A 26,057-nucleotide genomic window follows, 5' to 3' on the forward strand; every position below is an offset into this window, starting at 1 on the left:
TTTCTCCAGGTAATTAATTATTTGCTTTTAAAAGGTGGGATATGCAAATATTTTCTGTTGTATAGATGTTTTCATCACTGATCCAAATATCAGGGTAGTGACAAAAGAATAAAGTGCATTATGGTAGGATTATTTGCCCAGCCATCGATTATAGTAACTTCCATAATCTCATTCTGAAAAAATTCTAAGCCTGTCACTGAACCTGTTTCTTTCCCCAATTGACATCGTTGCATGAACTTTTAGGATTTGACTATATAGTTGTTATAATGCTAACCATCTTTTTCTCCTTTTCTACCGTTGCTGTCGGTTTGGTTTCCGATGAAACGGTGGTGGCTTAAGGAATCTTTGGTGCTTAAATTAGTTTCCATGCAAACTAAGGTAATAAATGATTTGATTTTAATATATGCATGATCGAATTTTATCTTGTATGTATGATTTGGACTGAAGAGTTTCTTACTCTCCTTACACGTTATTTTTGTTATTAACAAAGTATTTATCTTCCATTCACTTTAATGCACTTTTATCTATGTGCTTGACTCGCTTGATTATATATTTCTTCTAATCTATCCTCTTTTATTTTTATTAGTTTTTTTAAAAAATTGAATAGTTTTTTAAGAAAGTATGAATAAAATGACATTATGTCAATATTTAACTTGTTCATTGTAAACCTGAAATATAATTTAGATATTGAAAGATTTTATTGTGATATATTTATATATTAAAGGGTGAAATATGTTTTTAGTTCCTAAACTATCAAGCGGATTTGTTTTTAATCCCTCTTTTAAAGTAAGCTACATTTTAGTCCATATCCTTAAAGAAACCACAATTTTTTGTCATCTGAAACCAACGGCGTTAAAAAGGAACCGAGTTGGCTAACGGTGGAGTGCTGTGTCAATTTATTTTTCTGACACAGTTAATCTTCCCAGCTTTTCTCCCTTCCCTAACGAGGCTCCTGCCGTTAGCGAGAGCATGTTCAGGCGGACCAAGATGCTTCTTAACGATACCTTCGATGAGGCGCACGACGGCGAGATCATGGCGGTCCTCGACGCCAGCGGTTCTGGAAAGTCAACACCGATCGATGCACTGGCGAACCGAATCACCAAGGGAAATCTAAAAGGCACGGTGGCACGCTGGAATCGCGTCTTCTGAAAGTGATCTCTGCGTATGTGATGCAAGAAGACTTGCTCTTCCCTATGCTCACTGTGGAAGAGACTTTGATGTTTTCAGCGAAATTCAGACTTTCGTGCACGCTCTCCAAGTTGAAGAAAAACACTCGTGTCCAAGCTCTCATCGAGAAGCCAGGTCTTCGGAATGCTGCGAAAACAGTCATCGACGACAAAGGTCACCGCGGAGAATCAGGCGGAGAGCGTCAAAGAGTTTCCATTGGCATCGACATTATCCACGACCCGATCCTGCTGTTCCTGGACAAGCCAACCTCGGGACTTGACTCCACCAACGCATTCTTGGTGGTGAAGGTTTTGCAGAGAATTGCACAGAGCGGAAGCATCGTGATCATGTCCATTCACCGTCACAGTTACTGGTTTTGCCCCCAATCTGCAAATTAGGTTTTTTTATTCAAAGGTCTGTTTTTTATTTTTATTTTGTTTGTTTCTCTGAAATTGAATTTGTGGGGTTTCTTTCAATCAGACTCGTGATTCAATTCTAAAATTTGTCCCTTCAATTTTGGTTAATTTTCATTGGGTTTCTTTTTCTGCTTGTGAATGGATGGAAAGTTGGTTGTTTTATTCCCAGATATAGAAGTTGTGCCATTGGGGCAATAAATCTTGTGTTTTCAGCTTCTAAATCAGATATCTGAATGAATGATGGGACCCCACTTGCATCGTCATCACCATATCTTTCCAGTCTATAAAAGACAACCTTATCTGTATCAATAGAAGTGTTTCAAGAAGCAATAATGGAAGCAATGGACAAAATGGGGCAACACAGCAGTTAACGTTGGAGGAACAAACATGGAAAGCAACAATGGACTCTCTGGAAATAGTGGCAATAGCAATGCTAGTGGAAATAGAACTGTCAACGTTGGCGTGGTGGAGAGGTTCGTGTTGGTGAAGATGGCAAGGTGTAAAAAGAGTCGACGAAGGCGGTGGACGGGGATGAATATGTAAGGAAGGAGACAACGCCAGTGACGGAGGGAGAAAAAAAATGACGTGGCACTTCACTGTTAGTCAACTCAGTTTGTTTTAACTTTGTTAATTTTGGAGGACAAAAAATTATGATTTCTTTAAAAAGAATAACTAAAATGTAACTTACTTTGAAGGACAGACTAAAAATAAATTCGCTTGATAGTTTAGGAATTAAAAACATATTTAACCCTATATTAAAAATATTTTTTATCGTTATTTTTAATTTAATTTAATTTAAAATTTTTCGTTGAACTAAAACACTAATATTGGTAAATCAATTCATTCATTTATATTTTTTTTCTAGATAGTTTAATTTCGGAGGTGCTTGATTAGAAAGAGTAATTTTTTAGAATAATAAAGTTGAGAAAGTATATTTCTTATAATTGATTTAATTTTCAAAGTTTTACGCTTTTGGTAAATGATATTTTTGTCGGGATGTTTCATTTTCTATAAAACTATTTTGATGAAAAATTACAAATTTAAATTTTCTTCAAATTACTCTGTGTTGATTTTGTCATTATTAGGACGGTAGGAAGTATTATTCTCACAATTCATTATTTTCTAAATAAAAAGCTTTACTTATACTAAACACTCCTTATGATTTTCGTAGGCTTCATATATTAAATTATCTTATCATTTCATTTGCAAATAATTCTACAAATTTATCAGAATATGTCCAAATTATCCAAATGCAACTTAAAATAGTATTAACCAAATAATTGAGTTATTTTCATTATTCTTGGGAAACTGTTATAAGATAGAATTAACTTATGTACGTCACTTTTTAAAAAGTCTTATTTAACTTTTTCAAAAGTTGAATTGAAGTGTATAAATTATTTATTTTATGAAAAAAAAAACACTTGAGTTGTTTTTGTATATTTAATTAATTTTGTTTACTTGTTCAATTTTTTTGTGCTAAGAAACAAATTATCTAATCTACCTCTAATTAAAACATGTTAAGAAAAGTTAAAAAAAATTTCTTTCAAAAGGAAGTAAGGTAACAGTGACATAATGCGTATTTTGTAATTTAATTGGATATAACATTCTTTAGAATTCACTTGTAAGGATTACGAGATCTGAATCCACAAGTCAAAGACGAAAATAGCGAGAAAGAGTTGCTCCTTATATATTATTTTTGATCTTGTTATTGGACATAAGTTCATTTTCTTAATATTAGAGATAATTTTGTTAATATATTAGACACAAGTACTTTATTTTTAATTATGTTTAGTTCATAGTTTAAAATTATTTTAAAATTTTAAATAAACTCGTGAAAAACTAAAAACACATTTTGAAATATTATATCCTATTATGAAAATAACTAACAAATTTGGATGTAGTTAATGTTATTAACGTTGGAGCTTGTTCTCCTTATCTCACTTATGTGCTTTGAGTAACGCTTATTTTAATTAGAAAAATATGCTTTTGACACACATAATTTTTATATTTATTTGATACTATTTTTTTAATTTTTTAAAAACCGTAAAAATTAATTTTTTTATGATTTTTTTTATAATATGTATCAAACGACTGTAAAGGTGTATCACTTTATTATTAGTCTTTCAATTTCAATTGATGTTCATCTCTCTCTTTAAACTATGTGAACAAAGAAACTAACGTGTTTCGTCTCACTTTCAAACACTTTCTTTCCCATAAATAAATTATGTTGGAAAGATAAATACAAGAAACAAGAATAATGATGTTATAAAAATAAATTAAATTTAAACTTAATTTATAATCGAATATGTAAATCTATTTTTTAATATAATATTAAAAATTAGTTTAATATGATTTATTAAACCAGTATGAGGGAATTCGGATATGTTTAAAATCATATATTGATTAAAAATAAAAATTATATTATATATAAACAGAAACAATCACTATTAAAATTTATAAAGCTGAATTAAACATGAATTTACCTTTCAATAAATTCTTTTATTTTGAAACACTTCTTACCATACCTTCCTATTAATAAAAACAAAGGATACAGTATCATAATTTTTTTTTCATATTTTCATAACCATAAAGCAAGGAATAAATCGAAGTACACATACATTTGTCATATTATAAGTTTAGTTCATTTCTCTCCTTCATGATTTATCAAGTATGTACATTTCTAATTAAATAGTAAAGCGTGAATTAATTAATAATTTGATAACTAGCCTACTTCTTTTAAAGTCTTTTTAACAATGTTCTAATAACATGATAAAAACATAATAAATATTTTGGCTATTTTAAAGTAAACATGCAATAAATTTTATATTTTTAAATACCAACTTCCCTTGAAAGACCGCCGCAACTCGATTCCATTCTTCCAGTCAGGCTTCACTTCCACCCACTCTCAGATTCCTCAGTCTCACTCGAAGTCCATGCCGTGGCCGGCGAAGAACGCCGGCCTGGGCATAGCCGCCATGTCCTACATAGCCGTTGACTACCTACGCCACCTGTCCCCGACGTGGCACTCCCGGCTGCAACCGGTGCTGTGGTCCCTCCTCGCCCTCGCCGCTGTGGTCCGCGTCCCCTCCTACCGTCACTGGTCCGCCGAGTTCCGTTCGGCGATTCCGTTTGTCGCCTCCATGCTCTTCATGCTCTCCGCGCTTCTCTTCGAAGCCCTCTCCGTCCGCTCCGTCACCGCCGTCCTCGGCCTCGACTGGCACCGGTAACTGTCCCCCAATCCAACTCCTTTTTCTTTCCTTCTTCTGTTCATTGCAATGCGTAGATCAACGTGTTTCCTATGTTGTGATTCTGTATTGATCTTGTTTAGATTTTGGAAAGTGGATTTCCTTTAGGTGTTGGATGCAGATCTGTATTTACTAATATTTTTAATTCATTTGCTTGTGGATGCTTCCTGTGATATCGGCTTGGCTAAAATAAGATAACTTGTATCAATGTCTCTCTGGCACTTAGTTATAATGACTGAAATTCAGTAGTTTTTTTTAGTTCTTAATTAACTCTGTAACGAACTCCTGATTTTATAATTTTCAACAAAATTTTAACTGTAAGATTGAAAACGTTAGAAAGAATATTTCAGGGAATCTGTTACTAACACAAGTAGCATGAGGTAAGCATCAACCAGCTAACACAAGTGCGTTAAACAAGAATACTGGCATTGATGATATCAATTTGAAAATCACAATATAACAACCGGCTATTAGGTTTTGAGTAGTTCACCGTTAAGAAAAATCACAATAAAAGATAAGCCAGCTGTGGTAGAGAGTGTGTATGCGTTACTTTTACATGAACATAACTTCAACCGAGTGTTGTAATTTCTATTTAAAAATAAAATGTTCTTTTTTTCTGACAGGAATACGCCTCCTCTTCCAGATACGGGTCAATGGTTTCTCTTGGCGTTGAATGAGAAACTTCCTAGTCCAATTGTTGAGATATTAAGAGCTCGAATCATTGGACTGCACCATTTCTTGATGTTGTTTATGATGCTGGCGTTCTCTGTGCTATTTGATTCTGTGAAAGCTCCGGGCCTCGGATTAGGTGCTAGATATATGTTTACCATGGCAGTTGGCCGCCTTCTTCGTGCCATAACTTTTGCATCTACAATTTTGCCATCAGCCCGTCCTTGGTGTGCTGGTTCTCGGTTCAGAGTTCCAGCGTACCCTCATCCTTGGGCCCAAAAGTATTATGTTCCTTATGCCAAAGATCATGATGCTATCAGCCGAGTGATAAATCTAGATACAGCTTATGGTATGTAGGATTTTATTTTTGCTGAGTCTGGCAACTGCTTTTAACTTCCAAAGTTATGTTCTCGTACCATTTACTGATTTAATCTGGGAGTGCTTATGTTGTGGTCCATAATCTTTCCAATTTACAGCACTTGGGATTCTGATTAAAGAACCTCTTCTTTTATTTTTCATTAACTTTATTGGGTAGAAAGATCAACTTTGAATTGAAGCGGAAAATTATTAGGTTTTGGACAGTGGAATTATTTGCAGCCACTTGGAGTTTCTTTTGAAATGTGTTCTACTTATCTGAATTTAGATTTTTATATCATCCGCAGATATAGCTTTTAAAGCTTTTATCTCAGCTCGATAATATGTCTGTCAATACCTTGCTCTATGTCTATATGACCTGTCCCACCTTTAGGGACATTTTTCGAAAATCTTCCAAATTAACATACTTTTTTTTTTCTTAGTTGACATTGGAAAACCAGTTAGCGACTACCAGCCAGATTGGGGTTCAATGAGCTTTCTGATTGATTTTTTGCGACCCACTGTCTCGGAAGGACCTACATGGTACAGTCTGTTAAAGAAAGCTGGAGGTGGCTGCAATGACCTCCTATACAGTGGCCACATGCTTGTTGCCGTACTCACAGCCATGGCTTGGACAGTATGATTTGAATTAATTCCAAAATTTGTGTTTTCATCTGTTGTTGATTGTTTGCATTTGATTTTTTTGAGTAGCTTACCTTTGGATTTTTTTTTTCTATATTATAATAACTGCAGGAAGCATATGGAGGTTTCAGTTCTGCTCTTGTATGGCTTCTTTTGATGCATAGTGCCCAAAGAGAAATACGAGAACGTCATCATTACACTGTAGACTGCATTGTAGCCATCTATGTGGGGATCCTCTTGTGGAAGATGACAGGTTTTATTTGGTCACATGAAGCTAAGTCAAGTAATAGGAGTCTGACTAAGCTGGAGACGATTCAAAGCAGACTGGTCCAAGCTTCAAAAGACTCGGACATTGACAAAGTGAGGGAGCTTCTGAAAGAGATTGAGTTAATCAGTGAAGAAAGCAAGGATTTGACTGGAATTAAACATGCACGGTTGTTTCGTAGTGCCACCATTTTCTTTGCACTCACCATTGTTGTTCTGGCTTTCACGTTGACAAGTGATGGATGATCTTCTGGCGATCCACTTGTTTAGAATGCCACACACGGTTTTAAACTTTCAAGTATTCTGGTATTCTCGGTTATAGTTTTGGAGTCATACAAAAATGTACATCACGTAATGAGGCTACCCGCAAATACTGTTGAAGTGAGGATTTAATCTTCATGTACTTTTCTTGATCATTGTCATCCTCTTGTACCACTGGCATGTATGTAGTTATCTTGTTTGAATGTATTGTATCATTTTGAAGAATTGACAACTTACCATGGATGGAAATCAGAATTGCCACGTTGCATCTGCAATACGATTCTTGATTTACTTTGTTTTGGGAAGAATGAAGTGAATAGAATGGTTAGACTTTTATGGTATTTTCATGCAATTCTTGTAGCAAGTGTAAATCATCCTTATCCCACAATTCCTCCATCTCCCAAAACACTTCTTATTGCTGCTATGTATTGTTTTCTGGCTTGTTCGCACCATTTGAACATTTTTTAATCTTGATTCGCAGATCCTCATGAGATCCCGTAGGTCAACTTTTTCATTCACCGCATTACTGGCATCAGGTTCAAGCAACCATGCATTCTCAAACTTAAATGCCCTCTTAGTAGTTATAGTTTGCTTTTCAAGTAAAATGACCAAGGGTTTAGCATTGCTTGCAAACTCCTTAGCACAAGTTGTCAAATTTTCTACCTTTAAATTTTCCTCCATCTTTCTTTCAATAAAATAATATTGAGTCAAATAATTAATGTCATCTTGTAATTTGTACTTTATGTCTTTGTGTAAATGTGACAAAGCAATCAATTATGAATACAAAACTTGAATTAATAGTACTAAAACTTGAAAATGTAATATCCTACAAAAACTTGTAAAAGCTAACACTCGAAACACTCTTTTACAACTTTTCAAATCAACAATCATCTAGGAAATGGACATGTGCTAAAAGGTGATATCTCAATGAACATCATATTCTCTCTCAAATTAGATAGTTCTAATCGTATATAATGATCATAATAATAAGGTTTTTTATTAAAAAAAAGGCAATACCTCCCTTTAAAATAAAAATAACAGTTTCAATATATAAAAAAAAAATTTAAACATTATCATCTGTTTTAAAGTATAATTATAAAGTCACAAAACATGCAAAATATTTTTTCTAAGAGAAGGTACACCGTTAAAGTTAATTATTGTAAGATGAGAAAAAATATGAACAAAATTTTCTTCCAACGCAATCAAAGTTATTTTGATTTAAAATACTGCCTTGGTTTGACAATAGTACGCGGAAATTGTTTTTTATTATTTAACCAACCGTAACATTTATAAAAAAAAAAAACAAAGGAAAAGGAAAAGGAAAAGAGAGTTGGGATTGGGAGAGTACGAGTCAGAGCAAAGCAGCAGCTTGGGTTGGACCTTGGAGAGTCCGTTTGTTCCTTCCCTTTGTTTTCTTTAGATATTTCTTTTTTTTTTTCTGTCGTTTCATTGCAAACTGATACTTCGGTATCCAAACACACCTCATCTACATTTTCTCATCTCCAGCACAAACAAACACGTGCATCTCCTTTCGTTCTCATGGCGATTTCCGTTTCCGCATCCTCCGCGATTTCTTCTTTGAGTTCTGAACGTTCTACGCGCTTGCTGCCATCCTTTACCTCTGCATCTTCTTCCGCCAAACAGTTCTCGCTGCAATTCCCCTCGCGCACGCACCTTCTTCGGATCAGTACTCCACGCGCTCCTACTTCCCCGCGGCCACGATTCCTTCTTCAGGTAACCTAAACCACGCTATTTGCTTTCATTTTCCATTGCAGTTGTACGTACGACTTTCTTCATTGTTTAGTGAATCAAGGAACACGCGTGATTATTATTATTATTAATCATAAATTGTGCGTAAATAGTTTGTGAAATTATATTAGTGGTACAATAGTAAAAATTACATTTGGTCCCTAAATATGTATTTAACCGTGAAATTAGTGGCTGAATGTGTGTTTCAGTAGTCAAATTTGTGAGGTGAAGAATAAATTGAATGAACAAGTGTTAACTCAAGGACCGTGAATATTAATTTGATTATTCAATTTTGTTAAGCTGATCAACAGTTTTAGCCAATTATGGACTTATAAGTATTTTTGTGTGTTGTTCTGTGTAGGTTCAAGCTAAGAAACAAACCTTTAACTCTTTTGATGATTTGCTTGCCAATTCTGAAAAGCCTGTATTAGTTGACTTCTATGCGACCTGGTAAGTTTCTCCCTCCGTTTTCTGTTTTCTCCGTATTTGGCTCGCAGGGTGTTTTGCTGGTTTTGTTAACTGGTGCTTTTTGAAGTTGAAGCTGTTTTGTTAACTTGTTACAGGTGTGGTCCTTGTCAATTCATGGTTCCCATTCTCAATGAAGTAAGCACTCGGCTTAAGGATAAGATACAGGTGGTGAAGATTGATACTGAGAAATATCCCAGCATTGCTGACAAATACAGAATTGAGGCATTGCCAACGTTCATCATGTTTAAGGATGGAGAACCTTATGATCGTTTTGTAAGTAATTTTTTATTTTATTTGAGTTCTGCTTTCCTCGCACCTGGTGGTTAATCGTGTCTGTGTGACCCTTTATAATATGTGGGAGTTTCTGGTTCTGCTTCTGCAATGACTCCAAACACTCATTTGGCCTAAAATGGCATGACATTGCATTAAAATTTGAATCGTGAAACCGAATTTAGTGTTTCTATTTGAAAGTACATGTCCATCAGTAATGCAGCAATGCTCTGAGATATACTAAACATAGAATTAACAACGCTACTACTTCTCTTTTGTTCTGTTAGGAATTTGAATTTGTAGCGTGAAGGATCCAAACCATCATAAAACTTCCTTTGACTGCAAAGCCAGCTAATAAAAGAAGTAGCGATCTTTTTGGCCTTTTATGGGGAACTGCCTGAAGTTAGTTCTTATGCTACAAAAACTTGTAGAGCATCTAAAAGAATAATCTCGTTCCTAATTTTTCTTAAAACTTTGATATTGGCCTATTCACCTTTATATTCTCCCAGGCTTGTTCACTTTAACAGAATGAAAGCAAATTTGATTTTATTATAATGAAAAGAGCCTAATTGCTAGTTTCGTACATCCATTCAAGAATGTTTAAAATATAGTCTTCTGTCTGCAGTCAATAACAGCACAAGTCTCATGAAATTTCAAATGTTTTCCCCTATCATTATATTTGTGGGAAGGTATATGTAGCTTGAAATGATCTGGTCTTGAGTTTGTCTGTTTGCAGGCTTTTCTGTAATGTTCTTGAAATTTGTTGGTAATGTTGGTGGGGAGACTAGACAGATTTTGTTGAGCTGAATCTGTTATTTACTAATGATTTTTTGTTATGAAGCTACATAGACATTTGCTTATTTGACAAAACAAAATAAAACAAGGGTGTTGTCTGTTATCTCCAAATTCTAAACAACCATCTTCACATTCTAAGCAAGAATTTGTTTTTGGTCTTGATGACTTCCAGGAGGGAGCATTGAATGCAGATCAGCTTATTGAACGCATAGAAGCCGGTCTGAAGGTTGAACAATAACCCTAGTAAGTCTCTATTATTACACTCATTATTATTGTATTAAAGATGCTCAAGAACATCTCCCCAATAATCGCTGTCCTCTAAACTCCTTATTGTTTTAATTTTTTCAGCTTTGATGAAGACAGAAAGAAGCTTGTCCATTGGAATGTTCGATCACATACATGATGTGACCGACTTGAGGATCATTAGTTGATTGAACCTAGACCGACTTGAGGATCACTAGTTGATTCAACCACATTAGACATTTTTTGAAGTGATCATTACCTTTCATAAGTTAATTCTTGCCCCTTATTTAGACTCCGTCCTCTTGATCTATAATTTATTTTCATTTTCTGAGGCTTAAAAATAGTGCAAGTATAGGGAGATTAAAGTTGGTCAATGTTTGCTATATACTGATTGAATTGCAGGGGAAATGCTTAATGTGATACACATCTTAAAATAATTTTATCAAAATTATTTTGATTAAACATTAATCCGAACAAGTTTGTCGACAACGCATTGTAAAAAGGTCACATTGAATGACAGCCTAGACGAGTAGATGGCAAACGTGATTCTTCAACATTCAGCAAGTATTTTTAGCGGTGTATGGTTAGAGGCTTGTGCGGCACATGAACCTTTCAGGGTCAATGTTTGCACTACATGTGTCTGTTGATTTTTGTGCGGACAGTTAGAACAGTCAACCTCAGCAATTCTTGCAGGGTGTAGGACGGTAACACCATTATTTGTCTAGCAAACTATCAAAATTCGCCAACTGTCAAAAGTAATTTATTTCGTAACACATTTCAATATAAAATTTATAATTAAACTTAAAGACATGTCCAAACTGGGGTGTCCAACTGAGTTAGAATTGAATTAAATTGTATAAAAGTTTAATTAAACTAAAAGAAAATGTCAAAATTAATCTGAATTAGAAAACTGTTCAACCAAATTGAAAAAAAAAATTTGGTTGACTACATTTTGTATTTGTAGATTGAACTATCTTTAGTATAGTTTGCTACGATCTACATTTTTAAACTGATTATTTTTCTTTGAAAATTAAAGTAATTTAATTATTTAAATTTCTTATTTACTACACTACTAGAAGAGACAGAGAATGTCTTTTTTTTAATTAAAATTTATATATGCATCATCACCAACTTTTTTTAGACGTTGTTACATTGTATCTCAGCAACTAATATAAACATCGAAATTTTAATACGAAGGGAAACAAGCTACTTTCACTAGTATCTACTGGAATGCATTCTTGTTCTTTATAAATAATGTTGCAAAAATAACAAAAAAATTTACAAATTTAATTTAAATTTACTAATAAAAATTTAATTAAAAACTCACCAAAAAAGTTAATCGATGACTTCAGGAAGAAATGGTGAATAATTACGTAAATTTTTTTAACTCTAATTATAGTTTAAGTAGCATACTAATAATGTAAATTTTAAAAAATTGAATTGAAAAAATAGACTAATATAATTTTCAATAAGAATAGTTCAATTGTTTTGTTTTTAGTTTAGTTCAATTTACTAAATTCTTCTATTTCAGTCCAGCTTTCTTAACACCCTTATCATTTCAAAACCAAACTAAAAGATAAAGTTTAATATCCTCAATTTGGATTAGGTTTGATTAACTCAGCCAGAATAATATTTGGTTAATTCTCTTGAAAAGTATTCCTAAGTCATTAATATTTCTTATGCTTTAATCATCTTAAATTTAATGTTTTCCATCCTTTTTACTGGTAGTGTTTGGGATGTGTACAATGTGACGAATACGCCGCGGTCACCCTTATTATTTCATGATTATTGGACATGCGTCTATACTTACCATGTTAGTTACTATTTCAGTTAACATGCAATTGTTAACTTTATATTGGTTTCACTGCATCATTACATATAAAATACAACTGCAGGATTCTTCTGTGTTTAAATAACTTCAATCAGACATTATCATTCTTTTCATTATTCATTATTATCTTAATATACAATAAAATATATTAGTTATATTTATGCTCAGATACCAAATATCACTCAAGCGCTGTGTAGGCATGGTAATCATATATTAATCTTGCTCAATATTGAGCCATATTTAAACGGAAATTAACATGGCGTCCGCCTTCAAATGGGGGGCAAAAATAAACAAGATTCATAAGGAAATAAAAAGAACAACCAACCCAATCACAGTTAAAATTCAAATGCAACAAAATCCAAATGCATTCTCAAAATAAAATGGTTGACTTTAACAAATAATATATCCCATTGTTCAAAAAACAGTAAGAATAAGGGAGAGCTTTAAGCTCAGCGCTTCTTAGAGACACCAACAGTTTTACCCCTGCGGCCAGTGGTCTTGGTATGCTGGCCACGTACACGAAGACCCCAGTAGTGTCTCAACCCCCGATGGTTTCTGCATGCAAGAATAAATATAAATCAGGATGCCCAACGTTTAGCTAGCTACAATCATCTTCACAACCAAATATAAAATGAAGAATTCAGTTTTCTTTCCTAGCTAAGTATTTAGATTCATGAAATGAAGTCAAGAGAAATGGACGAGTTATTTTTCCATAGGACACCCAAAATTTGTGATATTTGCAATCCTTCCCTCGGGAAAATGGTAAGGAATGAAAGGGTTCCTGAGATTCCCTAATTTGTTTTCTCACTTAAACAGTTACATAAGTCTTCTAAATATTTTCCAATGGATAAAGTTAATGAAGTCATTTGACTTGTATTTTTACACATATTTCTATCCAGTTTGATGAAACCAAATAAAGAGAGGAAGCCTCCTTCTTCCTTTTCATTGGATTTGGATGATACCAAAAGGGATGTGACTCTTCAAGATCCTCTCTACAATCTTTTTTTTTTTCATTTCTCTACATGATACCATACACACCCTGACATGCGGACAGCAGGGTTGAAGGCATACAACTTAAATTCATATGGCTAATGTACAACATCAGGCACAAAGAACAGTACTAACATGTTAAACGGTATATTTGAACTCAGACTTGCACATATCACTTATTACCTTTGCAGTTTATAGTACATGACATATTTATACTTTATGAATGACAGTAAAGAAGCAGGTAATCTCATAGTGCATGCAGCCATTAATAAAACAAATATAATAGCCAGGTAAAAAGTACTGTTTTGTTCTCATGCATTTCTTAGTTTTCATTTTTAAAACAGCTCCAATTCCAATACCAGTGCATATTCCGAAACTGCTGACGGAAAAACAGGCATTCAGCATAATTGAAATCAATAATGTTCGAAAGAATTAGTTTGCTGGTATCAGATTTTTCAGTGAGCAAAAAAGTATCAAAAATCCAAAAAATCACTTTAACCGTGCATGATCAACAATCTAATCATTAAAAGTGGAATGTATCAGTTATAGATGAACTTTTTTCCATGAAAAACACACGATAAAAAAGGGTATTCACCTGATTTTCTTGAGTCTCTCCAAGTCATCCCTCAACTTCATATCCAATGCATTGGACACTACCTGAGAATACTTCCCATCCTTGTAGTCCTTCTTCCTGTTTAAAAACCAGTCTGGAATCTTGAATTGCCGGGGATTGGCAACCACAGTCATGAGGTTATCCAATTCAGCGGCACTCAGCTCCCCAGCTCTGTCAACAAAATAACCAAAACCTATTTCAATACAAAACATAACTAATTGAACCACAACACTCTTATGCAACACTAAGCAATTATCAACAAACAATGGCAATGAAAGTAAAGTAAACCTTTTGTTCATGTCAACATCAGCCTTCTTACACGCCATGTTAGCAAATCGTCTCCCTATACCTTTGATTGAGGTAAGGGCGAACATTATCTTCTGCTTCCCATCTACGTTCGTGTTCAAAACACGAAGTATGTGCTGGAAATCCTCATTCGCCACCAAGGCCTATAAAACAAGGCAAGGATCGGATTAAATAAAACAAACCAAAATCACAAAAACCCGAGCATAAGTCGTAAAATTTCTTATTTCAAATCACAGTTAACAAATTCAACTAAAATTCACCCTTTTACGGTCATTCCAACGAGAAAAGTAAAAACTTCCAAACACTACAAAAACACGAACCCTAAAAATTAATAGCATGAGAAAATAAGAAGAAATAGAAAGCGTCACAATCTTCGTGTTCAAAACAATAAGTAAGTGCTCGAAATCCTCGTTTGCAACCCAGGCCTATAAAGCAAGGCCTAAGGATCGGATTCAAATAAAACAAACCAAAATCATAAAAACCCAACTTCTACAACATATGCAATCATAAACACCAAGAAGATAAATTCTAAAATTTCTGATTTCAAATCACAGTTAACAAATTCTACTAAAATTCACAATTTTATGGTAATTTCGAAGAGAAAAATAAACACTTCCAAACACTACATGAACCCTAAATATTAATAGCATGAGTAAATAAGAAGATATCGAAAGCGTCGAATTAAGCACCATCTTGAACGCAGGGGATGCGCGATTCCAGTAAGTGATGCGGCTGAGAGCAGGTGAACACCGTTCCTAGGCTAAAACCTCAAGGTAGCAGAAGAGGGTTCTTATATTTCTGGGACCATAAACACGGGTTGTGCTTTATAATGGGCCTGATCCATCCAACATAATTGATGACATTTTATATAAATGGGCCTAATATTTGGGAATCCAAATAGAGTGTTGAGAGAGTTGCTCTAAATAAAATAAAATAAATTTTATTTATTATTTAAATAATAATATATAAATTAAATTAATAATAATTATTTTATTAAATAAAATAAAATTAATTTATAAATAATTAAGTAACAATTTTAAAAAAGTTAAATAATATTTATATATTAATTTAAAATATAAAAAATTAAAAAAGTAAAAACTAATTCAACAATGTCGCCACATCCGTTTAGTAGATTTATAACAAAAAATTTAATTATCATTTAAATAATAATACATAAATTAAAATTAATAATAATTATTTTATTAAATAAAATAAAATTAATTTATAAATAATTAAGTAATAATTTTAAAATAATTAAATAATATTTATATATTAATTTAAAATACAAAAGATTAAAAAACTAAAAACTAAAAAAAATAAAATTCAACGGATGTTGTCATTCGTTGAAAAAAAGAGGTAGGAGTGTAGAATATTTTAAAATATAAATGATAGTTTTAGAATTTAAAAAATGTAATGATGAAGGGAACAAAGTGGAATGATGTAGGAAATAACCCTCTAGAGTGTTTCATCCTGCACCAAGACTTCATCCACCTCTAACTTTTTCAAAGATTTATTTTTAACTTCTATCTTTTTACTTTTTCTCTTTCTATTTAATTTAAAGTAATCCTACTTCTACACTTTTTTTAACTCTACACCCTTTTAATACAATTTTTAAAACTGTCTTTTATTTATAATTTAATAACTTTTTAATTTAATTTAAAAATATAATATTATTTAATATCTTTTCATATTTTAATAATTACTAAAATATAATTTTTCATTTAAATTAAGTTATTATTAAATTTTAAATAGAAAATAAAACTTTTAAAAAAAGTAGTCGGATATTGGTATCCGATAATTTCCAACACGAAAAATTTGTTTTTTATTTATACTTTATTAATTATTTAATTTAATTTAAAATTTTAATATTATTTAATATATTTTACATTTAAATAACTATTAAAATATAGTTTATATTATTATAGTAGTAATATTAAAAAAATTAAAATAAAAACAATAATAATTGTAAGAGCCTGAAAATAATAAGACTATTGGGCCTTATGTTGAGGCAGTCAGCCCATAAGCTAAGGACCCATGACCTTAGGAAGAGATTTTCTAAAGATCAGAATTCCTTCATTTTGTCAACTTTCTTTCTCTATTTAAAACCCTTGTTCTAAAATTCTCTCTGCCTTCTCTCTATATTTTCTCTTCACTGAACCGATCAAATTTTGATTTGAAGGTGTTTCCGCACTTGCTGCACCAAGGGCTTCAATTTGAATCGAATGTTTTTCCATTCCGACCCGCAAGTGTTTTTCCCTTTTCTTCAACCATTATTGAACCTAAGCCATGCAACTTGCTGGTTGTCTGTTACTGGTAGTTTTTCCTTTAGTTTCTTTGTCCTTTCCAACTCTAAGAAATGTGCTCTGCACCAATTTTTGGTGGCTTATAGGTGTTGTCAAACTCGCCTCTGTGAGGAGGTACTATTAGAGCGTTCCTAGGAGTGGTACTGTTAAGCTTTCCAGGGAGCTAATTATTTTTGCATGAATTTATTTTATAAAAATATATGCATATGAATGTTGAAGTGGTGTGCTCTTGTGAAACTGTTTTATGACTTTTATTTTATTGGGTGTTATAACTGAAACTGTGAAATTGTGCATGTTGTGATGTGATGAATTTAATCTATTTTGAATGAGTTTGTTGGCTGAAATTGATCTTGTTGGAAGGTCTGGAGTAAGGGTTCTGTAATAGCATCTATATGGGTATTAAATAGATGTACAAGTGTTTGAGGTTGCTGTGAGAGGAAGTGAAAATATTAAAATTAGGCATTTCAAATTTAGAGCATAAGAGAACAGGGTAGATAATTTAAATAAATTAATTGTTAATTGTTGAGAGCCTTTCTTTGTTGGTAGGATAGAGGAACCTTAAAAACCTGAGTTAAGAAATCCTTGATCATAGAGCAGCCCTGGCCTGGTCCAGTCAGTTGTGACTAGTCATATGTGCTGACGTCGAAGGTGAGTTTGTTGTGTTCAAACATCTTGGTCCAACTGAGGTAAAGAAATATCTCTACTAGGATGAAAATAAAATAAAACAAATTGATTGTAGATGCATAAAGTTATCATGTGTTAATTTCTAGTCAATTATAATTTTAAAAAATCAGTCACTTTTAGGAAATCAGTCACTGTGTATTTAGAATTTAAAATAAGGATCCATATATAAATATATATATATATATATATATATATATATATATATATATTACGTATTTTGTCTTGTAAATATATATATTTACATTATATTATTATACATACATATATTTACAAGACAAAATCCGTAATATATATTATTATACATACATATATTTACAAGACAAAATCCGTAATATATATTATTATACATACAATAATATAATGTAAATATATATATTTACAAGACAAAATACGTAATATATATATATATATATATATATATATATATATATATATATATATATATATATTAGTTTGATGGTGTGTTGGTATTTCTAAACAATAACTCCAATATCCATTTTGTAGTTTATGATTTACCGGGTGGACAGTTAGTTATGATTAATTTAGAATTCAGAGTAGCCTTGATTGCAGCAAAACAGGTGCCTGAAAAGAGAGCTTGATATGCTTCTAATATAATATAAATATGTATATTTACAAGAGACTGTACGTATCATATATATATATATATATATATATATATATATATATATATATATATATATATATATATATATATATAATAAAGTATGGATAGTTGTTTCTTATATTGAAACGTGAGTGTTAACCGATAATTATATTACTTGTAGGTATGTATAAATTGATGCATTTTATGAGCTGTTATGGGTTAGTTGGAGCTGTTTGGTTCTTGGTATTGATTAACTTAGATTCAATTGTGGAGATGTTATTTTTATAATTTGTGAGTGGTGAGTAATGTATATTGTTGAGATTGTGTATATGTTGATTGTGGCAGAAAGTATATGATTACAAGTGATGAAAGTATGATCCAAGTTGTAAATCAAGTTCCATCTCTGTAGGATCTCTTGGTGAGATCCTTAGTGTTTTAGAATGAAAGTAGGAGCTCAGTCTTGGGGGTCATTCTGAAACTCCAATGGCTAATCATACTCAAGTAGAGAGATTAATCCATGTGGTGAGGAATAGCAGGAGGTCTTAGTCTTGAGGGCTTCCAGTATGCCTTAAGGCCCGAAACAGGCTAATCTCGTGAGTGTGGCAGGGTGGGGAACACAAGTTTCATAAGTCACCACGAGTGCAGGACGCGCCATAGCTCGACTATCATTCTAAAGTCCAGACGAGTCAAGTATAGAAGATAACATGCTAGGATGTATGCCTTAAACTGCTATGATTTAAGTTAACTCTTGTATGTTATGTGCTTGATATGATGCATGCTTTTATATAATTAGCTCACCCTTACTTGTTTGTGTGCTTGTTGTATGTGTTTTCTTTTGCAATGATCATCCACTTGGATGTGAGCAGAGGAAGATGAGGTTTCTTTGGAGGCAACATTGGAGAGAAATGAAGATGATGCTGCAGCTTAGACTCACTAGGAATTATTAGTTCTCTTATGTCATTTTGAAGAACCTTGTTATGTTTTAAGTTTCAAATTTTGGACATATTTTGGAATACTCTAGTACTTGAAGTTTTAATTTATTAATAAATTCTGAAAGACTGTAATCCTATAATACTTTAAGTACATCTCTTAACTGCTTTCTAATATTATAAATTGGTGATGCTTTTGTATATATATCTGTTATATATTTGGAATGTCACAATAATTAAAAAATCTAAAACTTTTAAAATCTAATTTTATTAATTTAATATTTTAATATAATTTAATGTATTTATATATTAAATCAGTTTTTATGTAATTGTCTATATTTTTATTACTTTTATTTTAATTATTTTAAATTTCATTTTTTAATATAATTATTATATGAAAAATTAAATTATTTTTAAATTTTAAATAGAAGATAAAATTTAAAAAAGTCATCGGATATTGGTATCCGATAACTATTTTATCGGATTTCCAATTCCGACAAAAAAGTTTTTAAAAATTTGTTTTTTATTTATACCTTATTAATTATTTAGTTTAATTTAAAAATTTTGTATTATTTAATATATTTTATATTTAAATAATTATTAAAATATAATTTATATTATTATAGTAATAATATTAAAAAAATAATAATAATAATTAAGAAGTCTAAAAATTTCGAAAAATTCTATTTTATTAATTTAATATTTTTTATAATTTAATATATTTATATATATTAAATCAGATTTTATATAATTATTTTTATTTTTATTGTTTTTATTTTAATTATTTTAATTTTAATTTTTGTAATATAATTATTATATGAAAAATTAAATTATTAATAAATTTTAAATAGAAAATAAAATTTAAAAAAAAGTTATCGGATATTGGTATCCGATTATCGGATATCCAATTCCGACAGTAAAAATTTATTTTTTATTTATATTTTATTAATTATTTAATTCAATTTAAAAATTTAATATTTTTAATATTTTTAATATTTAAATAAATATTAAAATATAATTTATATTTTTATAGTAGTAATATTAAAATAATTAAAATAATAATAATAATTAAAAATCTAAAAATTTCGAAATTATATTTATTAATTGAATATATTTTTAAATTTTATATAATTATTTTAATTTTTATTACTTTTATTTTAATTATTTTAATTTTTGTATTATAATTATAATAATAATACAGATCATATTTTAATAATGATTAAAATATAAAAAATATTAAATAATATTTGATTTTTAAATTAAATTAAAAATTTATTAAATTATAAATAAAAGACAAAGTTTTAAAATTTTGTTAAAAGATTGCATAATTAAAGAAATATAAGATTACTTTAAATAGAAATAGAAAAAGTAAAAAAAATATTTACTAAGGTTAGAAAACTACTTTTGAAAAAGTTGAAGGTGCACGATGAACTCTTGGAAGTACAGGATGAAACACTCATCCAACTTTACTTTGTTTGGACCATCATGTATTTACAATTATTTTGTTGGATTTAAAAAAAATATATTTTATTTTTAACGATGCATTAACTGTGTGATTAATATTATGTACCTTACTTATAATCAAATTGTTACATTAATGTTGGTTTCTATTTAATTAAATTCATTTTGTGTTAAATATTAATAATTGGTTAAATAGAGTAACATTAAATAGGACCACAAAAAAGATTAAGTTTTGTGAGCTTATTTGTCAATTCGGTAAAAAAAAGTGAACCGAGATAACATTTTTAACCGAAAATCCGAACCAACCCAACCCACCAAATTCAATATCATTAAAAAAAATTTAGGACCTGCACCATGATACTTCATATTAACCCCGTTCAACTTCATATTATGGAACTTCATGAATTTGAATTCATAAAACATGTTTTATATTATGTTATCTTCATGTATCTTATTAGTTTTATTATTTATTATATTTAGCAGAATTATTCATGTACATGACACACATTTGTTAATTCATCTAATATGTTGTTTCTTTAAAGTGCCTGAATTGTTACCCACAATACCATATGTCATAGCATTGACCTTACTTAGACCACCATCCATATTGAAAATTTTAACTTGAAAAACAAGAGAAGGATGCTTGACGGAAGCTATAATGGATGACAAAGAAAGATGGTTATGTTAATATGTTTCGATCTTAGACATGTTTAAAGTGAGTTCATAGTAAAGTTACATAAATGAGAAATTGAAATTCAACAGAAAATACTAACATGATTTGTTTTGAAAACAAATCACCTACAAGTTAGACAAACAGAACATCCTTACCTAAAACTAAAACTATTGTACATGAGATATAAGGTTCATTACACATCAAGCACCGCTTCAAACTAAAATAAAAGACAATAAACATTCAGTGATTATTACTATAGTTTAAAACATAGTGAAAAGGTCCATAACAAGAACAAGACAAACATGAAATCTATAAGGGAACAAAAATCTTACTTACATAACTATATGTTTCTTGAAAACAATATATTTACGTGCGTATAAGTATGTATTGAATTATAAAAACTAATTTTATTTATTTCTTGTATTTTTTGAAAGAAAATATGTGAACAAATTGGTTTAAATATACTTATGTAAGAGTTCAAAAGTCGTGTTAGAGTTGATAGAATATTTAAAATAGTGAGACTCGATTGTTTTAATAATAAAAAAAAAATTTATAAACAAATTTCATTATCTTAAAATCACATCATTTTTCTAAACACATTTCCTCCAAAGTTCTCTTCCTTATCATTATGTTTTCTCACCATCATTTCACCTGTTTCAAAATTGAAGACCGTTAGGGTGATCTTTAAGGTGAACTTTTCACTTCTATCCGATCAATTTCTTTAATAGAGTAAATTTGTTATTTATCCTTTTTTGGTTTGTTGTTTCTTCTCTACATGTGACCATTTTTCGCTTGCATGTATTGTTTGAGTTTTCTTTGTAAGTCTCTATTGATTAATGGTCCTATGACATGTTGTAGTTGTGTTTGTGTTGTTCCTAAAGACATATAGGACTTCCTGTACGTCTAAAGGTGTTTTAAGGGTTCTTGAACATTTTGGTTTGCCTTTCAAGCAAGGGAAGCTAATTGTATTATTTTCTAAGTTATAAGTATCTTGAAATTTGTAATTGCATGATTGAGTTGTATGGTGAAATTAATCTGTTGTGTTTGGTTTGCTGGATGTTTTTCATGTTGAATTATCTCGTTGTGTTGATTGAGGAATTTAGAATCTGATCAATTGAGACAATTGGTATGTACCTTGACATTAAAAGTCATTTTTTACCAAAGTTCTAAGAAGAGAACATCAATTTGACCACTTGAACAAGTTTCATTCTCCCAAATCAAAGAATTTCAACACCATTGAACGGTGGTAGGTTGGCGTTGAGCGTCAGTCTATTGTGTAGGTTTGGGAGCCTTTTATCTTCAAGATGTTGAGCACTAATTTTGTACCGTTGAGTGTTAGTAAAATGCAAATGCTTTAACACTAAGCGGTAGCAGGGCATCGCTAAGTGTCATCACCCATTATAGGTTTGATGAAGCAATTTAGTTATAGGACGTTGAGCGGTATGAAAGTGTTGTTGAGCATGACTTTTTGTGAGAAGAATGACGTTGAGTTTCACCTTTTGTGAGAAGTCTGACACTCAGCACCACTTCCGAATGTCAGTGTGCATGTTTAAAATTTTTTATTTCATGACTGTTTAAGATAAAATTTCAATCTACTTTATGTATATTTAAAAATATCATGATATCTATTTAGGTATGGTATTGTAATAATTATGAGTATTGTATTTGTATTTGTGTTTTATTAGTGTATATATTAATATGAGGATTCATTTTTTGATGTTATCTTATCGTTCTAATAACTACTCAATCTCAAATAGAAAATGATGAGATATGTGGTGAAAGATGTATAAGTGTCATAGTCTAAGAACTTTACGATAAACAAAAATGATTGAAAGACTAACATTATGTGTGGTAGATTTGATGGGTTAGTTGTTACACCATCACACCTACGTAATTTACTAAAATATGATATAAATACATTTATCTATATAATTGAGTCTTATATTATATTACAAGTAAAAAGACAAAATAAAAACTAATTTTATTTATATGAAAAAGAAGTTCAAAAAATATATTAATGAATAATATATTCGATGAACGTATTATAAACATAGTTCGAAAAAATTATTTATAAAGACGAAGTGGGTTTTTTTTTTTAAATAGTTAAATTAAATTTTTAACGAAATAGAGAGAGAACATAATTCGTTTTTTCCATTATTAACTTTTCTTTAATAATCGACCCTTTATAGTTTAATTCGAAGTGAACTAGGGAATTTCCCAATTACGCAAAACGCAAACCAACAACACTATTACACTTTGGTGGTGATAAAATAAAATTATAGATAAAAACAAAATATAATTTATAAACAATGCATGAGATCCTCCAGATCCTAAATAATCTGCTATTCAACACTCAGGAAGTTACATCACGAGAATCCAAACACTGACATAATTCCTTATTTTTATTTTGTTTTTATTTATTTATATTCTCCGTGTTATACACGTGTCAACACCACGTGGCTCTAATTTGAGCCAGAATCTTTAATCTTCCGAAATTCAAATCCTAAATTGATTCAATTGATTGAACTGTGACAACTATGTCACATAAATAGGCAATACGTGTAAGGTCGAATATGCGACACCCAAGTTTCCTTCAATTGACATCTCTCTCCAAAACAAAACAAAAATTATCAAATTTGTTTCATTTTACAACTATTTCCACAGTTCCACAGTTTTGGATTCACAGTTAACTGTATATTCTTATCAGGTTACAAATATTTCTCATTACTCTGCTACTTTACGACCATTGTTTTGCTAAATGTATTCATTATTTTAGATAGGACCTTTTTAAATTAGGAGTTTTCTTTATAACACTATTAAACACAATTAAATAATAACTTGTATAATCTGTCAAAATCATTTATTCTTTTATGCTGAAACTAAACTTAGAAATATTTTCAAAATTCTAATTAACTAAGATATTAATATTACAAGTGTGAGGTCACGAAATAAGTTGTGTGGTTTCGTGTGCAGATGGCTACCTATTTTTGACATGTTATTTTCTTTTTTGCCTTTTTGTGAGATTTCATTTATATAGACAACTTTTATATCGTATCAATCTTAAAATCTTGTTGGAAACAACAAAATTTTCAAACTTTATGTAGACAATTTGTATTTCTTCACATGTAACTCGCATATATATAGCGGTAAAGTTTAGTAATAATCATAAATAAATCTTATTAAGATAATTCTTTAATAAAATTTAATACCATATAAAAAGTAAAATGTAAAATCCAACTGCATCATTCATCTTAAATAATAATAATAATAATAACAATATGTTATCATATTTCTCTAGAATATATGAAATATTTACAGAAACACTTAAGTTTATCTTATCAGTGAATCATATAACTTTTCTTACATTAACTATTCGTCAATTCTTTTTATAAAGCAATATACGAAAATTAGAATTATGTCTATTATATTTATCTTTTAATTGAGAAAGAATATGCTTAATCAGATGAAATGGAATGTTCTTTGTTGCCGACACAAACGAACAGTTCGTCAACTAATAACTGCCATTCAAAGGGTCCCATGTGATTTCAATCCAATCACACCCAATCTTATCCATTTCAATTATCTCTCTTTTATTTTTCAACACCATAATCATTAAAATCTTTTGACCTAATTGTTTTTCTCTCTACAAGGTTTAACTCACTCACCTTATTTCAACAGTGCATGTATTTAACATGTATATTAGGGTATTTTCATAAACGAAAAAAAAATAAGTAGACACCAAAAGATAATTAATTTTTTCAACACTAAAATATTTTAAGATGGATTTTAATAATTTGTTTCGTTTTTGTTGCTCGACTTCGATTTAGGCTTCAACCTTAACTCATTATCATTGTTCTATTTTATTGTACTTACCACTTATTGAGACTGAGTTTGGCAATGAAAAAAAAATGAAGAGATAAAAGAAAAAGAGGGAAAGGAATTATGTGAATGAAAAAAACATATGGATACAAATATAAGTATGTAAAGTTAAATATTGGTGCAGAAGAAGCAATCTTTTTAAGGTTTATTTAATTTAAACACAAACAAGTATTTATTCATTAATATTATTGTTCTGGTATAGGGTTGAGTCACCTAAGCTCTGCACAATTTCCTCCAGACGTCGTCCGGTCTATGTTTTCCCTATTCTCTTTGTCCTGTCAAGCTTTGTTTAATCTCCTGTGCATCGATGGGATGTGTACTTGTTAAAGGTAAGTTAAGTGCTGTAATAAATATGTAACTAACGAAGCCTTAATCACGGCCCAACCACAACTCAATCATCCTTAATCAGTGTTTTACCTTAATCATATTCAGAAACAACTGTCAGTGCCGGATGGCCTTATCGTTACTCATGCACCGATCGTCTAGGCCGTCCGAGCATCCCAAATACAATTATTATTGTTATTAAAGAATTTAAATCATCTATACTTTCTTTAGTATATATTTTTTTAATGTTTGATCTTTAGTTATACCATCATAACTTGTATTATTTATTTTAGTAGAAGGAGATTTTAGATATAATATTAAGATATTAGTAAAAATTTAGTGTAGTTAATTGAATTTCTTATAAATGTGTGAAGTTAATATATATTTTTTGTTAGAAATAAGAGGAGGCAGTATTATATATAAAAGAAATTGAATTAAATAATTATATAAAATACATTTTCATTTACACATTAATATAATTAAACTCTAATAACCAACATTTGGTTGGTTTAAATAAAATAAGGTCAAAAGTTCTTAAAAGAAAAGTTTGAGTCCAAACTTTATTTAGGAAGACAAAGGCTGAGAGAGAAGATATTATTGAAGTAACCAATCATAATTCTTAATAAAGAACTAATAATCATTATAACATTATCATCGCTGCCCATAAAACAACGAGAAGAAGAGGTTAATATATGAAAAATATCATAAACAGTGTAGTTTTGTTTTGTTTTCCTCTTAATCTTCTGAGGAATTATGCACTGTCCTTGTCTTCTAAAAAAGAGTATCATTATAAATCTAGAAAAACTTCATTTTCTTCCAACTTTATATATTTTTCGCATTCCAAACAAGCATATTTTAATATATGTGATATACATGAGAACTCCAAACAAGTAATTATAAAAAAAATACATCATAAT

At 30.4% G+C, this 26,057-nt stretch overlaps 4 protein-coding genes across 4 annotated transcripts; 3 read left to right on the forward strand and 1 right to left on the reverse strand.

Annotated features, from left to right (window-relative positions):
• Positions 1-127: 127 nt before the first annotated feature.
• On the forward strand, positions 128-2,250 carry LOC148194761 (ABC transporter G family member 1-like). Its single transcript, XM_088096287.1, has 2 exons — positions 128-1,140; positions 1,212-2,250. Exons 1-2 carry the CDS (start codon positions 970-972, stop codon positions 1,563-1,565), a joined length of 525 nt encoding a protein of 174 aa, XP_087952413.1. The 5' UTR covers positions 128-969; the 3' UTR covers positions 1,566-2,250.
• A 2,173-nt stretch (positions 2,251-4,423) lies between these two features.
• On the forward strand, positions 4,424-7,370 carry LOC124833615 (Sphingomyelin synthetase family protein). The gene is made up of 4 exons (XM_047308170.2): positions 4,424-4,806; positions 5,452-5,846; positions 6,295-6,488; positions 6,605-7,370. Exons 1-4 carry the CDS (start codon positions 4,517-4,519, stop codon positions 7,001-7,003), a joined length of 1,278 nt encoding a protein of 425 aa, XP_047164126.1. The 5' UTR covers positions 4,424-4,516; the 3' UTR covers positions 7,004-7,370.
• Positions 7,371-8,387: 1,017 nt separating this feature from the next.
• On the forward strand, positions 8,388-11,005 carry LOC124833705 (uncharacterized). The gene is made up of 6 exons (XM_047308346.2): positions 8,388-8,406; positions 8,525-8,752; positions 9,129-9,217; positions 9,331-9,508; positions 10,473-10,543; positions 10,649-11,005. Exons 2-5 carry the CDS (start codon positions 8,558-8,560, stop codon positions 10,536-10,538), a joined length of 528 nt encoding a protein of 175 aa, XP_047164302.1. The 5' UTR covers positions 8,388-8,406; positions 8,525-8,557; the 3' UTR covers positions 10,539-10,543; positions 10,649-11,005.
• A 1,547-nt stretch (positions 11,006-12,552) lies between these two features.
• Positions 12,553-15,111, reverse strand: LOC124833856 (small ribosomal subunit protein uS13z/uS13y/uS13x-like). Its single transcript, XM_047308453.2, has 4 exons — positions 14,973-15,111; positions 14,266-14,426; positions 13,960-14,148; positions 12,553-12,929 (listed from the first exon to the last, which is right to left on the reverse strand). The coding sequence occupies exons 1-4, from the start codon at positions 14,973-14,975 to the stop codon at positions 12,824-12,826; spliced, it is 459 nt and encodes a 152-aa protein (XP_047164409.1). The 5' UTR covers positions 14,976-15,111; the 3' UTR covers positions 12,553-12,823.
• Positions 15,112-26,057: the final 10,946 nt, after the last annotated feature.

The sequence above is a fragment of the Vigna umbellata genome, chromosome 8 (assembly GCF_029865625.1).
Source record: "Vigna umbellata cultivar VRB3 chromosome 8, Vumbellata_1.0, whole genome shotgun sequence".
NCBI classification, from domain to species: domain Eukaryota; kingdom Viridiplantae; phylum Streptophyta; class Magnoliopsida; order Fabales; family Fabaceae; genus Vigna; species Vigna umbellata.